At 38.5% G+C, this 16584-nt stretch overlaps 1 protein-coding gene across 5 annotated transcripts in view; it reads left to right on the forward strand.

Annotated features, from left to right (window-relative positions):
• Positions 1 to 2822: 2822 nt before the first annotated feature.
• Rnls (renalase, FAD dependent amine oxidase) overlaps positions 2823 to 16584 on the forward strand; it is a 277039-nt gene continuing 263277 nt past the window's right edge. The window contains exons 1-4 of one of the 5 annotated variants that reach the window (XM_048438856.3): positions 2823 to 3414; positions 4135 to 4240; positions 4732 to 4874; positions 14381 to 14539. In XM_048438856.3, coding sequence (XP_048294813.3) covers positions 3108 to 3414; positions 4135 to 4240; positions 4732 to 4874; positions 14381 to 14539 — 715 coding nt within the window. In that variant the 5' untranslated portion in view covers positions 2823 to 3107. The remainder of the gene's footprint in view (positions 3415 to 4134; positions 4241 to 4731; positions 4875 to 14380; positions 14540 to 16584) is intronic. The other 4 variants (XM_085693789.2, XM_048438853.3, XM_048438855.3 and 1 more) reach the window with 4 other exon arrangements.

Consider the following 16584-nt stretch of genomic DNA (forward strand, 5'->3'; position numbering starts at 1 on the left):
TCCAGAGCTGGGAAGGTTGTGGAACCAATAATGATTGCTCTAGAAGGGAAGTTCAGAACAGACACTGGGAACAAGAAAACCAGTTAGAGAATGACTGTGCTAATTTGGGTAAAAATTAATGATTGCTTGAGTTCAAGTAATAAAACACTCTGAAGCAATTGCTTTTCGAAATTGGGAATGTCAATAAGGCGAAAAGAGCCCCCAGGCACCTTAATACCTCCTCAACAGAAATGTAATTAAGATACTTTTTCTGTTCTACAATTCCATGAAATCAGAAACAAAAGACAACGGAGAAAACATCAAAAAGACCTGAGGACTAATCAATACCAAGGATGAGAAAGTATTAGTACTGGGAGAGGCCTGTAAAATTTCAGCCTAGTTGTCGGAGGTGATTGACTGTTACAGAAATTGAGCAAAAAAAGAGATGGCAAAGTGCAGAGAAGCAGGCTCCAAGGATAGATCATGACACTGATTTGGTGCTTACTATTGGCATGATATATAAGCCTGGACAAACTTCCTTAAACTTAAATGTTTGCATTTACCATGTAGACTGGTCAGATAACAGTCAGAATCAATGGCCTGAAATACATTTTACTATTAGACAATTTTGATACATTTTACACTTTTAATTTCGGAAAATTTTCTCATAATATAATAAACCTGAAAGCAGTGGCTTATCATCTCTTTCAAGCATGTTAGCTTTATTACTTATAGCTAGGAATCAAATGGTTATATATATTATCTATAATACATTTGAAATTGTGTATGTCCCCTCTGATATTTCTGTAATATTGTATATGTATGCGCATCTATAAAAGTGTGGGATTATACTATTTTGTAGCCTTGTTACTCAACATTAGGAAGTAGTTTTACATACATCTTTTTGGTGTCTTTAATATGGATATAAAGATAGCCATATCTAACCATCTATTTATTGTATACTTCAGTGTTCCTAGGAGCACTGCACTAAATATATTACAAAGTTTAAGTTATACCTATATATTCTTTTTCCCAGGAAAAAATACCTAGTTTGACAGCTTTAAGACTTTTGAGACCACCTATCTCAATAAAACAAATATAATAAAGTAAGAGATGTAAATTTGGGGGTTTATGAAACAGTATGGTCTATGAAGCATACAATAATAGCATGTCAAAAATTCATATGCCTTTAAAACTATAGTTGAGAGTAATGATTAGGGGGGGGTACTGATAAAATGATACCAAACAAACTTGCTCAAATATCACTGTGGGGTGTACAAACCCTTCAATGCGTTACAAAACAACGAGTTTCTATGTGAAACACAATAAGACAACATATTCATACATACTGCCAAACTGTATTCCTGAAAATATATCCATTATGCTTGAGTGGCTCGTATTTTTTTGCTGTATCCTTAACAAACATAGGCTTCTAGTGTTTTAAGAAGGAATTCCTAACATGGACTACCATTTCATTACCAGAGTCCTAATGGAGGCCTGCAGTTGAAATGGATCAGTAAAGTAGGTCCAGTCACTCACTTCAAAACAGTAAACAAGGGGCTGGAGAGATGGCTCAGAGGTTAGGAGCATTGCCTGCTCTTCCAAAGGTCCTGAGTTCAATTCCCAGCAACCACATGGTGGCTCACAACCATCTGTAATGAGGTCTGGTGCCCTCTTCTGGCCTGCAGGCATACACGCAGACAGAATATTGTATACATAATAAATAAATATTTTAAAAAACAGTAAACAAGTCATGCTGAAAGTGCATGGGAGGATTTTAATCAATTAATGTGGAAGAGAGAGGCTGAGGTCTCAGCCCCTCTGCAGACCTTCCAACAGGAGAGGTCGAGGCAGAGAACATAAGCATGGAGCTCATCTATTTTGGACAACCTGTGTCTGATTGATCAATATCTCAGGATTGCCAAGGTGGCTCTGATCTCCGTAAGAAAACCATTGTTGTTTGAGGTTGAAGTTTCCTTTCTCATTACAGATGCCCATCCATCAGAGCTTTCCTGGAGCCTAAGATGACTGAGAGAAGAGAGTAAAGAAGATACATACAAATGAGGGTAGTGATACGAAGTCTAAGTCTTACCTGACTCTTGGACATTTGCTGGCCACCTTTAAATCTTTTCACAATTTTATTTTCTAACATATTTATGTATTCTTCTCTCATACAGTACTTCCCAACTGCAGTTTCTCCCCACCCCACTCTTTCCAGTTCCTCACTACCTTCCCTCTCCCCCAGATCCACTCCTTATTTTTTTTAATATAGAACGGTTAAAGATATCTTTATTGAATTTTGTGGTCCTTTTTATTTTTAGAAATCTATTTGATTTACAATACTTCTTTGGTGTTGTTATTTGTGTCTTTTGTGACTTTTATAAGAAATTCATTTTCACACAATAACATTATTTGTACTTTGTAAAAAGTTACAAATCATTATGCATTAAATCCATTTTCTGTTCTTTTATTGCAATGCTTACATGTCTTCTTAGGGCACCTATGTTCAACCATACTTTCTTCCAGTTCTTTTCTTAGCTAAACAAAAGAACTGATCAAATAGAAATCTGATTTATGGAAATGTTTGTTATCATGTAGACATTAAGCAAAACTTGATTTTTAAATGTTTATTGCTATTGACCACTATTGCCAAGGTTCCACATTTTTCAGGTAACAATTTGTTTTAATGCTTCCTATTTTTCATTTCTTTTTGTTTCATTGAGAACTTTTAGGACAAAGTTGAAGATAGGCCAGTGGTGGCAGAATCCATTTCACATTATATCCCTTGGTGCACAGTGAATCCATTTGGACACAGGAGTTAGCATTTGTTGACGTCGTAAGCGATGTAAAATTTCCTGGTGAACCAAGTATCTGTATTCTTCACAGATTTGGAAAGGATGCATTATTTTCCACATCTTCATAGATGGAGGAGCCAACATTAGGAAACACATAATTTGTAGTCTCTGAACTACTGTAACCAAAATCCCTTTCTGTCATCAGAAGTGGCCTATAAGGCTCCAGAAGAAACCCAGCTGTGGCATCCATGGTCGCTGTTTCCTCCCCTCACTGCAGTCCTCCTCCGAGGCCCAGGCCGAGGCTGTGCCTTCCAGATCTTTCTCCAGGGGCCGATGGGATTCAGGGCTCACCCGGCGAGCTCCTGTGCAGGCCGGGCGGGTTGTCTCGGTCTCGGTCTCGGTCACCGCTGCGGGCTTCCCCGCCCTCTCCGGCGCAGGCGGCCCGCCCAGGGCACAATCCTGACGGTCGCAGGGACACGGTGGCCGCGCGAGCCGGCGACACTCCGAGCCTCCGCCGCCGCCATGCTCCGGGTGCTGGTGGTGGGCGCCGGGCTGACCGGAAGTCTGTGCGCGGCGCTGCTGAGGAAGGCGATCGCCGGCCCGCTGTACCTCGCGCTGTGGGACAGGGCTGGGGACGCAGGTGAGCGGAGGGAGGGCGGGAGCAGGAGGGCGGACTTCCTCGTCGTTGGAGCTGTAGGCCGGCACCCCGCCGCTTGGAGGGGAAAAGCCCGGCCTTGGGCCGCGGTGGGAGCGCGCGCCGTCACGGCGTCACGTGACCCGTGGCTGCCGCAGCGGGAAGGCTGGGTGCGCGCGAGTGGAGGTCCCGGTGGAGCCCGAGAATGGCGGGTCAGGGAGCATTGCCCAGGAGGACGCCTCAGGTCATTGTGGGCCCAGCGAGGCCGCTCTGAGCCTTGGCAGCTTTCTGCAGAGTCTGTAGACTCGCGTTCCCCTGATCAAGACTTTGCAAATGGCTAGACTGAACGTCCTGACGGGAGCCTTCCTTAGTCATTCTGGCATTTCATTCATTTCGACTTATTTGTCCATTGTTTCGTTCGTTTCTTCAGGTTAACACAATATGTATTAGTAACACTGTAGGGCGTTCAGGTTAACACAATATGTACTAGTAACACTGTAGGGCAGTAGTACAACATTCACGAGTCCTTTTTTTATTCAAATAAAAAAATTACAATGACCAAATACCCAGGACAATATGCAACGATAAAAACTTCAACTTAGATTAATCATGTTTTTAACATATCTGGACAAAGACAATAAAGCCACCAGGCTAGCTAGGGTTGAGTTGTACAATTTCAAAAAGGTTCGTTCTATGCACTGACAATTTCTTATGAATTATTCTAAGGGGGAAGAATGATTACTACCAAGAGTCCTCATAATCCCCGATGCACAGCTGACTTGGGAGCTCAGTACATCACCCGCACGCCTCATTATGCAAAAAAGCATCAAGAGTAAGTTAGTCACTCCTCTGGAGTCTTAGTAGATAGATGTATGATGTAAAACAAAACAATCATCCTTTCTAACACATTTTGAAACATTGCTATGACAGTGAAATGTTCTTATGATCCTTGTGAAGACTGTATAATATTATCTATGAAACAACAAAAAAGGCTCAATACATTTTATTAACTGTTAGTGTTGAAGATGACAAAGAGCAATGAAAGTCAATATTTCTAAGCACATTTAAATGGAGCAAATATTTTTCTTGACTTCACTTTTATGTAGAGAAATAGGACTTGAAATTGAAATTAGCTATAATGTAAGTAGAAGATTTACAGATTCTTGGAAGATTTTTGCTCTTTCCCCAAATTACAAGTTTGTTTTAACACAGTTAACAGTGAGTTTATTGTATGAGGATTTATAGTGTGATTTGATTTTTTTCGAAGACAAGACAGTGGTTACAGAGCTAATCACACTATTCATTTCCATATGGTTATTTCAGGTTTTATGAGGAGCTGTTAGCTCATGGGATTTTGGAGCCTCTGACCTCTCCTATTGAAGGAATGAAAGTTCAAGAAGGAGATTGCAACTTTGTAGCACCGCAAGGAATTTCGTCAATTGTTAAGCACTACTTGAAAAAATCAGGTGGGACTTTTCTCTGCCTTTTAAGATGAAAGTTGTGCAGTCATTGTTAGCATCGTATACACGATTATAAAAATAGTTACGCTCTTGTCTTCTCATTAAAATATGCCTTTCCTTCCTCCAAAGTAAACCTAAAATCAATTTGCAGGGTGTGATTTTTTTTTACAAGTGTTTATTTTCTTATTGAGCTGTATGACAGTCTCTATTTATTACTAATCTGTTTGTATTCCTTTATATTCACTGATTTTTGAGTATATAAGAACAGTTTTTCATTTTTCACCTTGACATGGCTTTCGGTTGAATTCTAACAGGTTGTGTTGCTCTTTAAGACCGTTTCATCAGTAGTGAATGAGAATGTTCTTCACATCTGAGTGCTATGGAAATTTTAAATTTCTATTGGCATAGTATGTTAAAAACATCACATTTTTATAGTTTTTATATTTCCTAAGTTATGAATGAATTTATACACCTTTTGTTTTGTTGTTAACCAGCTCTTGGCATTTTTTGAATGTCTTATTCATAATTGGACCATATTCTATTAGAATTTTCAATTTTCCTTTATGAATTTTATGAATGCTGTGAAAACTGATATTTTATAAAAAGAGAAAGTAGAGGTTTTCTTGGTGATAAATTATTTTCCTATTGTAGAGCAAGATTTCTTGGAAATTTGTAATTTGGCTAAGTACCCCATTCAAGATTACTACGGAAAGGTGTAAGCTGAAAATTTGTTGTTTCACAGTTATTTATAGAATTATTAGAATTTTGGTCTTTCTTGTCAGCATTACTTAATGAAAACGTCAAGAATCTGAACCTGTGAAAGGTCAATGAGATTGAATAGACAACAGAACACCTAAAAAATGCAGTTATGGGGTAGGCCATTTCTCCATTTGAAATTCAGACTATCAAAGTGTCATTGAGTTCTTCAGAGAAACCGAACCAGTAGAATATATTTTACTCCCTCTTCTCCATTCAGATATTCTATATCCATTACCAGCTATAGTTCAGAAACATTGAAAAAGGGCTAGACATGGTGGCATATATCTGTTTTCTTAAGACTTTGGAGGCAGATGCACAACCACCACAAGTTCAAGGACAACTTGGGTTACATAGTGAGTTCCAAGCAAGGAAGTGCTATAGTGTGAGGTCCTGTCTCAATAAACAACCAAATAAATCAAAATCTGAAAAACAATTCCAGAAGGTTCTAAGAAACAAGCATAAAGTTGTTGCACAACTTACAGTATGCTCCATGAGAGAGAAGTGATGTGTAAGCACACTCCCCAATTCATGGACCTTTAGTCTGTTTCCTTAGCATCTATCTTTAGGATATGGTTCACCCTGTTTTTTAATCCATGTGTAGTAATATGTATAGTTATTTTTGTTGTCTTGCATATATATAGAAGTTTTTTATTCTATAATTCTCTAAACAGTACATTATAAAAAATCCATTGGCTTAACATTTATCCTGTTCTAGGCATTTAGGCGTTGTGAGAAATCTGGGATGTTTTAAAGTATATTGGAAGGCATGTATTAGTTACCTGCAAATATTATGCCATTTTATGTAAGTGACTTGAGCGTCAGAGAATTTGGGTATCTTGGGAATAATATATTGTTATCAGTTTTTAAAGCTATGGAGGTTGAAAGTGTGTGTGTGTGTGTGTGTGTGTGTGTGTGTGTGTGTGTGTGTGTACATTCATGAGAAGGAAAAAAAGGGAAAGAAAGAGAGAGAATAAAGAATTGGCCCACATGATTATTAAGACTATCAAGTTCCAAGATCTGAAAGGTGATTTAGCAAGCCTCATCCAGGAGAGCTGATTGTGTAGGTCCAGTGTAGTTGGAGTTTTAGTCAGGACTACCAGCTCCAAAATAAATGCACAGACTTAATATTAATAATAAATGCTCAACTTATAGCTCAGACTGATTACCAGCTAGTTCTTACCACTTAAATTAACCCATTTCTATTAATCTATGTTCTGCCACGTGACTCATGGCTTTACCTGTCCTCCAGCATGTCTTGCTCCCTCTGTGTTTCTTCCCAACATTCTCAGTATGGCTCTTTCACCTAACCATATCCTGTCCAGCTATTGGCCAGTCAATTTCTTTATTAACCCAATTACAGTGACATATATTCACATAGTGTAAAGGAATATTCCACAGTCCAGTCCGAAGGTTAACAGCTCAAGACTCAAGAAGAGCCAATGTTTCAGTTCTAGTTTTAAGACAATGAAAAAAAGTTCAAGACACAGTTGTAAGACTATATAACAGGAGTAATTCTTTGCTTGGCAGGCAGGTAAATGTTTTTGCCCTAGTTAGCCCTTCGAGTCATTGATTGAAGCTCACTGCATTAGGGAGAGCAACCAACTTTTCTCATATTTAAGTTTAATATCAACTAAAATTCTCCACAGTATTTCCAGAACATTGTTTGATCAAATATGTGACTATTATTGATGGGATAAACACCATGACCAAAAGCAGCTTCAGCTTGGGGAGGACACTGTTCATCATTGAAGAAAGTTAGGGCAAGAACTCAAACAGGGCGGGAATTTGAAAGCAGGAGCTGATTCAGAGGCCATGGAGGGGAGCTGCTTACTGGCTTTCTCCTTATGCCATGCTCAGTCTGCTTTCTAATAGAACCTAGGACTACCATCCCAGGGACCACCACCCCCACAATGAGCTGGTCCCTCCCCTATCAATCTCTAATTAAGAAAATGACCTACAGCCTTATCTTATGGAGGCACTTTCTTTTTTCTTTTTTTTTTTAAAAAAAATTCAACATTTTTACTTTCCAAAGTGTATAATTATTTAAAACTCAGAAATATATTTTTATATTTTCACAATGAAAGCAATCAGATTGTCAACATAGTCAGTCGCCTATGTCTGTGCCCCAGGTCTAAAAACAAAAAATATCACACAGCTGTTCTTTTCTACTGTTCTGTTTTTTTCTTCTTCTTCTATTTGTCATTGTCACTTACTGGAGTGGGACTGTTCAAAGTAACAATAGGACTGTAGCTATCATTTAGTAAGTATTAGCCATTTAACACACATCATTCCTAATCCTTAACAACCACCTGAGGCAGCTATCATTATTCCTAATGACTAATGATAAAACAAGGCATTGGTTCACTGAGTACCACTCAGTGCCTTTACTGGTAAATAGCAGAAGCAGAACTTGCTGAAAACTGACTTTATTGTTTCCTATTAGCTTTCCTGTGGGAGACAGTGAAGAATGCTCATCCCTTCCCATTCAACATTTATTTTTAAAGGCCTTTCCTTCCCCCTTTGATTTTTTTCCTATATTTTGAGGCTAAGTCTCATACTGTCTGGACATATATGTTGGTGAACATACGGCTCAAGTCAATAGCTTCATAGTGCACTGACCTTTTATCATTTAGTTATTGGCTCCAAAAGGATGTTACTGTCATGTTTCTTTATATAGTCTGGAAGACTAATTACCTACTAGTTTCTGTAACAGGAGGGCCCGCTTGATTTGTTCTGGCCACCCGGCTAGCTTAGCCCCGAAATAATCACACAGAAATCGTATTAATTAAAACACTGCTTGGCCCATTAGCTCTAGCTTCTTATTGGCTACCTCTTATATTAATATAACCCATTTCTATTAATCTGTTTATCGCCACGTGCCAGTGGCTTACCGGAAAGATTCTAACCTACATCTGTCTCAGGCATAGGATCCATGGCTTCTCTCCGACTCTGCCTTATTCCTCCCAGCATTCCATTTAATTTTCTCCACCTACCTAAGTTCTGCCCTATCAACAGGCCCAAGCAGTTTCTTTATTAACCAATGAAAGCAACACAAAGACAGAAGAACCTTCTACACCAAGTTTCTGAATATGGCATCTGGAGAGTATGTTAGATAGTTTTAAGTCAACGTGATACAAGCTAGAGTACCTGAAAAGAGGGAACCTCAAATGCGAAAAATGGCCCAATATCTGACTGTAAAGAATTTTTATAATTAGTGATTGATGTGGGAGGGCCCAGTGTGTTGTGGGTGACACCATCCCTGGACTGGTGATCCTGTGTCCTGTAAGAAAGCAGGCTGAGCAAGCTATGATGAGCAAGCCAATAAGCAGCACTCCTCCATGGCATTTGCTTCAGCTACTGTCTGAATTCCTGACCTGACTTCCCTCACTGATGACAGATGAACTGATGGTAACAACCTGGACTTGTAAGCTGCAATAAACCCTTTTCCCCAAGTTGCCTTGGTCATGGTGTTTCTTTCTTCCAGCATTAGTAACTCTACCTAGGGCAGAGAATATTGCATCAACTTTTAAAAGTGCTTTATGTATTCCCCAAATTCATAAGAAGATGAATTTATCCTCTGGATCTCTGGACTAGAAGTTTTTATTTGTGCTGTCCTATCAACAGAAGGGAATATCAATGCATTAATTTTTCCTGTATCATATTCCTTCACAATAATATTAGTCAGCAATATGGAAAGTCACTGTATGCAGTATGACTTGTCAAAGTAGACAAGATTCATTTATTTTAGAAAGACAGCTGGTTTAATTTGCAGATGCTGTCAGCTCTGAGGACTTTTGCATAGTAATATTTACCTCTCATTATCTTCCCTTTCCGTTTGTTTACTTTTTTCTAAAATCGACGTAAGGGAAGTGAGCCTGTGTGGTTCTCTATCACAGTTCTCCCAGCTAAGTAATGATGACATTTATTCAGGACAGTGTTCTCTCAAGGGATGCTATAAAGTAGTACAAAATCTATGTGACTATTGCATTGTCTACTTTAATCAGTACATTTAGAGAGCTCTTCTGTGTCTTCAGGTCTCATCTCAGCATTTCCAGGTGCTCCTTACTAAAACTAATCCATGGGAAATGATGCAAGAAAAATTTGCTGGCTAGCTGAAATGGCCAGCTATTTGTTCAGTAGGAACTTTCCTCAAAAAATTAGGTAGAAAGCATCTGATAGACTCCTTCTGACCTCCACGTGCTTGAGTATAGCTAGGTATCAGTGTGTGTACACAAACACACACACACACACACACACACACACACACACACACAGAGAGAGAGAGAGAGAGAGAGAGAGAGAGATTTAATTTTATAAAATGATTAAACATTGCTAGTCCTCTATCTATATAGTTATGTACAAAATTAAAAGTTCCCATTAAATAGCATGTACTGGATGTTATGGAACCCTGTCCTCTGGGTATTGCTTGGCTGTTAAGTCTTTCAAATCTTAGTCAGCTATGATTATCTGTCCAAGACTCTCACAGGCATTTCCCAGACATACTTCTCCATTGAACTGGTGGTAAAGACATCACGAAGAGCTCAGGAGGGGCATGAGTTCCACCTTTCCCTGACCATGTTTTAAGTGGTTACTGTAGCTGCTTTTAGTACTCCCAGTTAAACTCATTAGTTAGCTAACTCGGGTTTGGGGCATTGCTGCCCTCTTTTGACAGAATAGAAAAAGTGCAACTGGGTTCTTGCCTATTAATGAGAATGCATTGATAGGGTAGAGAGACATTAAACTGTTCCTTTAATAAAAGATGTATAGTTGTTCGAGGACATCCTGTTTCAGAAAAGCTAGTTCCAAAGCTACAGTGAAACCCTGTCTCTCCCCCCAAAAAGATGTATAGTAATTGCTAAAAAGGATGAGATGTGAGCACTTGGAGTGAATATTTAGTAATAATACCTAATATAACATAGATTACAGAGGGGTGAACTGAAAAGATTATGTCAAGGAGAGTGTCAACAGGGAACTGATATTTCACAGATACTTTCAAAGTCAACAAGTGTGAAGTAGGGCAAGAACCAAGGGGTTAGAGTTGCACGGAGCAGGAATTGGAGCAGTCATGAAGCAGACACAGCAAACTGCATTCAAGAAATTAAAAGTTAGCTATGGCTGGGGAGTAGTTAGAATGAGAATGTGGCAAATTGAAGTACAAGATTAAGCTTGGCATAAATGTTTTGTAAGTGGTGTTAGAAGATTTTACAATGTATTGTTAAGTGTGGTGGGAAGCCACTGGAGATTTTCTTCACGGAGTCTATGCATGATCACATTTCCTGAGCTCAGAGTGCCTCTTGAGAACATGTGTATTTTCTGTTTCCACGTGGGAGTTTCCAGAGCATGTATAAATATAATGTTTGGTGCCTTATGGAGGTTATTAATTACTGCCACAAAGAAATTCTTCCTTCCTGGAAACTTCAATCCTTTGTAAATATGGATTGCAGGGTGGATTTTGCAGAAGTCGTGTTAGCTTTGGTTCTGCTCAACTACCACAATGAGTTTGCACTTATTTTCATGTGGTATTCTTTATCCTGTTCAATAAGGAAGCTTGAAAACAAAGGCTTCTATACCTAATCTTTGGAGTTTATAGATTTTTCTGACTTGCTTGGAGGCTGGGATGTGCACATGTGTTACTGGTACTGCTTGTCTCGGGTTAGCATTTACAACACTTCTGATGTTCACCCTATAGAACACCTTGAGCCGTCAGACTTGATGTCCAAGAATTTCTGCGGAAGTATGGAGAACTTTATAGGCTTGTGGATTTTAATCCCATTTAAACACACACACACACACACACACACACACACACACATCTTCACACACATATACATATCACCACACACATAAACACACACTCATATACATGCATAAACACATACACGCACACACACACAAACACGCACGTCAGACAGAGCCAACAATAACAGCTCTCTCCTAAAGGATTATTATTAGAGGATAATGTAAACAAAATAGAATTATTTGCTTTAATTGGGTTCCGGAAGAGACCATGGAGTAAAATAAACTTAGTAAGATATTTCAAATAAGTCAAAAAGTTAAACAGAATTGCTTTGTTAGGATAAAGAAATGGTGGATAAGGTTAAAAGTGAAAATTGTTTGTACCTTCCCAAAGTAGCGACATCGGAAAGATCTCAGGCACCTTGGCACCCCCTCTTGCCTTCATGTTTGAACAGAACAATGCTCACTGCCTGAAGCAAGACTGACCCCTTGACCCAGTTAGCACTATGACCCCTCTAATATTTACATTTTATTTACAACATTTGATTGCTTACTGTAGCAAAGCATTCTTCAAGGGACAGTGAAAGACATGAGGTATTAGAAATGGATGCTTGGCTTAGTGACTGTGCCCTTTGCCTTACAGAAACTTCTCAATTTCAGGAGGTCCCATTTATTAATTGTTGCTCTCAGTGTCTGTGGTACTGGTGTTATATTTAGGAAGTAGTCTCCTGTGCCCATGCTTTTAAGGCTACTTCCCACTTTTTCATTGATTAAATTCAGTGTGGCTGGATTTATGTTGAGGTTTTTGATCCATTAGGACTTAAGTTTTTTGCATGGGGATAGATATGGATTTATTTGTATTCTTTTACATGTTGACATCCAGTTATACCAGACCATTTGTTGAAGATGTGTTTTTCAATATAAGTAAATAAATAAAATTGTATAATTTTAGCTTCTTTGTCAAAAATCATGTGTTCAAAAGTGTGGATCAATTGTTGAGGTCTTTGATTCAATTCCATTGATCCACCTGTCTGCTTTTATGCCAATACCAATTTTCATTACTGTAGGTCTATAATAGAGATTGACGTCAGGGACGATGCCTCCAGAAGTTCCTTTATTGTAGAGGATTTTTTTTGGATATCCTAGGTTTTTTGTTTTTCCATATGAAGTTGAGTATTGTTCTTTCAAGTTCTGTGAAAAATTGTACTGGGATTTTGATAGGGATTGCATTGAATCTGTAGATTGTTTTTGGTAGAATTGCCATTTTTTGCTATATTGATCCTACCTATCTAAGAGCATATCTTCCACAATTTCTTTCTTCAAAGACTTAAAGTTCTTGTCTTGAAAGTACAAGTCTTTCACTTCTTTGGTTAGTGTTACTCCGTGATATTTTATATCATTTTTGGCTATTGTAAATGATGACATTTCTCTGATTTCTTTCTCAGCAACTTTATCATTTCTATATGGGAGGGCTTACTAATATTTTTGAGTTTAACTTGTGTCCTGCCGCATTACATTTGATCAGCTGTACAAGTTCCCTCATCAAATTTTTGGGGTCACTTATGTATACTAACATATCATCTGCAAATGCGAAAGTTTGACTTCTTTTCTAATTTGTATCCATTTGATCTCCTTATTGCTCTAACTAGAACTTCAAGTACTGTATCTAATAGGTTCAGAGAGAGGAAGGACCAGGCTGAGCTGGGACTTCTGTAAAATGGAGGGAGGCTCCATGGATAAAGTTGGACTGAAGCTGGAGTTTTAGTGCCTAGGAGCATGAAATGCCCCGGGTGATGATAAACATTGACTTTCACTGTGCTTTTGAGTCGCCCCCTTGTATTATCATTTCCCCATCCATGAAGATGAATAAAAGTACTTTTTTCTCTGGTGTAGATGTGTATGGTATACAGATGTGTATGTATTCATCTCTTCATGTGTATGGGTATGTTTGGGGGACGTATGTGTACATATTAGCATGTGTAGGTTCAAGGCTGACATCAGGAGTGTTCCTCATACACTCAGTGCATATTGATTGGGACAGTGTCTTCCAGTTGAACCCAACATTCATTGATTGATATACAGCTAATCTGGCCGATCAACTTTTCCCCAGGATTCCTGTCTCTGCCTCCTGAGCTCTGGAATTACAGGCAGGCCACCATTCACACCATGCATAGTCCTGGTTAGTGGGACTGCTTGAGTAAAATTTGGTTGTATCTCCTTGTTGAAGGAGGTGAATCACTAAAGTGGTATTTAAAGTTTCAGAAGCTCAACCATTTTCAGTTAGTCCTCTCCCTCTGCCTCTTTGTTGTTGTCTCAACACATAAACTCTCAAGTACTTCTCTAGTACCATACCTGCCTGCTGCCATGCTTCCCACCATGATAGGCATAGACTCACTCTCTGGAACCGTAAACAAGACCCATTCCCTTAAATGTTTTCTTTTCTTTTATCAGTTGCTTGGTCATGGTGTCTCTCTGCAGCAATGAAAAGTAACTAAGACAAACTAATAAGTATTTTTCCATTTTATTGAAAATAGATTCTTTTTTTCATACAATATATCTTGATTCACATATTCATGAGTTCCATAAAAGACATTAAACTGAAAACCATATTATATTTGCAGAGACCTGGTGCAGACCTATGCAGGCCCTGTGCATGCTACTTCAGACTCTGTGCATTCATATGAGCTTTGCTCAGTTGATTTAGTGGGAGCTAGCAAATTTTCAAAGAAAGCTGGCCATGAAGTAGTAGTAGAAATGGATTTAGAAGTAGTAGTAATCATTGTAGTATTGTTGTATAATTGTTTCCTTCATAACGAATGTTGATTGGAGGCCCAGGGGAACAGGTGGTCAAAGGAGTAAATACTATTGAGTAGAGAGAAAAGAAAGATGCGACACAGAAGATAAGGTTAGGATTAGGTTTGTTCACCTAAATGAATCGACTTTTGTTTTTCATTTCCTCATCATTTGTGTGGAAAATCCTGATAACAAGGACCGACCTGATTTTGCCTTTGGAGCAGGTGCAGAAATCTTCTTCAAACACTGTGTGACCCAGATCAACCTGAGAAATAACAAGTGGGAAGTCTCCAAGGAGACAGGCTCCCCCGAGCAGTTTGACCTTGTTGTCCTCACCATGCCAGCTCCTCAGATTCTGGAACTTCAAGGTGACATTGTGAACTGTGAGTAAGCCTTGCTATTTACTTACTTGGGGAATGGATTGGGAGGGCACAAATTTGCTCCTTTTTTTGAGAGAAAAATCTATTATCAATTCTACTGATGTCATATTTTAAAAATGGTTATGGTCTACTTCCTGAAGTTAGTCTTGGTTGTAATGAAACTTACAGAATTGTTTTCAATTAGTTAGGAATAGAAGAGTTCTCTTATTGTCCTTTGTTTAAAACAGTTTAGTGTTGTTTTGGATGTGCTGTACTGTGGCCCAAAAGAGCAGTGTCTGTGTGGTCACCCTGAAGAAAATCTGTTCATCTTGAATTCCTATTGGTTTTCTCATCTTCCGGCTCTTGGTTACTGGGTTACTGCTAAGTATTTACTGCTGTTGGACGAAGTCCCTTAGCCTCATTGATGAGTAGGTGGATATGATAGAGGATACATTGTCCTGATGGAGCTAAAATTATGCCAAAAGAGCCAAATTTATAAAAAAAAATAATGATAAGGAATTTTCTTTATTTGAATAAGAAAAGGGTAAAAGAAAGCATTTTCTACCAAAAATTAACATATTTTAAGAAGGAATTTGGTGAGCCATCGATAAGCAGAGTAACCCATCTTTGTAAGCAAATCCAATATTATTCTTTTATATTCTATTTTCTTATGCAGAAAACTATTAAAGCATTACAAAGGTTTTCTTGAAGAAAGCAAAAATTTATTGCAAACCCAGGGCATGTTGATATATCTAGTTGGGTGGTCAGTTTTTTTAAAAATCTATTTTATGTACCTGAGATATGACCAATGGGAAGTCTCTTCAGAAGACATCCTCTCCAAGGGTTTGAGCCTGTCCCCATGGTACCAGTTCTTGTCGCTTCCTAGGCAGGTTGGCTGTGAGGGTGAAGCTCCATTTTGGTAGAACCCAGACAGTAAGGGGCAGTGGAAATGTAGTCACTCCCAAACCATGCTAGGTGTGCTCAGAAACAGAGCCGAGAAACCAGCATGGACTGATTTGTCTGAAATTTAACCAGGATGACTCTGAGCTGCGGACCCTCCCTCTGATTCGTGGTCCTGGATTGTAACCTCAGTGTGAACCAGAGGAAACCCTGCTTCGCTAAGCTGATTTTCTCAGGCTTTTTTCCATAGCAAAACTAAAAGTTACTACTATAGTTGGTGCATGCAGATTTGTGATTTTATCTGGCAAGATGATCAGAAGTGCTGGGATAAAGGCATGTGCGACCACTACCCAGGTCATTGGTGTGTTATTTTTGATTATAGTATTATTCAATTTTTTCACAAATTGCTGAAAAGTCTTTAATAACCAAGTCTTTAATTTTTTTTCTTTTGAAACAGCATTTAAGTGTTGCAGTTGGTTTAGTGTTATTGACTTTAGATAGCTACCTTTATTTGTTTTAATACAAAATATGATATGGCTAGAATATGTGTGATGTAATCGGATTTTCTGTTTTCCTCAAACTCTTATCTAAAAATGTACAATTGAGGAACGTGCTTGAAATGCAAATATCTTTTCTAGTTGGCAACTGTTATTCACCTTCGTGGGTGGTGGAGAAAGTTGGATACCAAAGATTTGATTGGGTACATATAGTGGTGGAACATACCCATTTGCAAAGTCACATATTGCCATCTAGTGGTACAAATATATATTGCAGTTCCCCAGATTAGGCTAGAAAATACCTAAAACCTAGGTAAACACTATAACTATAATAAAAACCATATATCAAGAGGAAATTAATATGATCTCAAGATAATGCATTAACTATTCACCCAAATCTTCAAAGTTTGTAGAGAAGTTAGGATATGCTACCAGTCCCTAATCATATCAACTGTGAACAGCGTGCTGACTGCTTTCTGATTTTCTATTCATTCTCTAAGTTATGTCTAGACTGTGAAGTCAACACAATACCATATTTTACCTGAAAGTTTTGACTATTTTTCAGTGTATTGTGGGTTGTCTTTACTTATGCATTTATCTCCTTTTCTACTTTGTCTTGTATAGAAGAAACAATACTACTTCCTTTCTTCTGGCAATTAATAATTCTTTTTC

Source organism: Myodes glareolus, chromosome 7 (genome assembly GCF_982192425.1).
Source record: "Myodes glareolus chromosome 7, mMyoGla1.1, whole genome shotgun sequence".
Classification (NCBI taxonomy): domain Eukaryota; kingdom Metazoa; phylum Chordata; class Mammalia; order Rodentia; family Cricetidae; genus Myodes; species Myodes glareolus.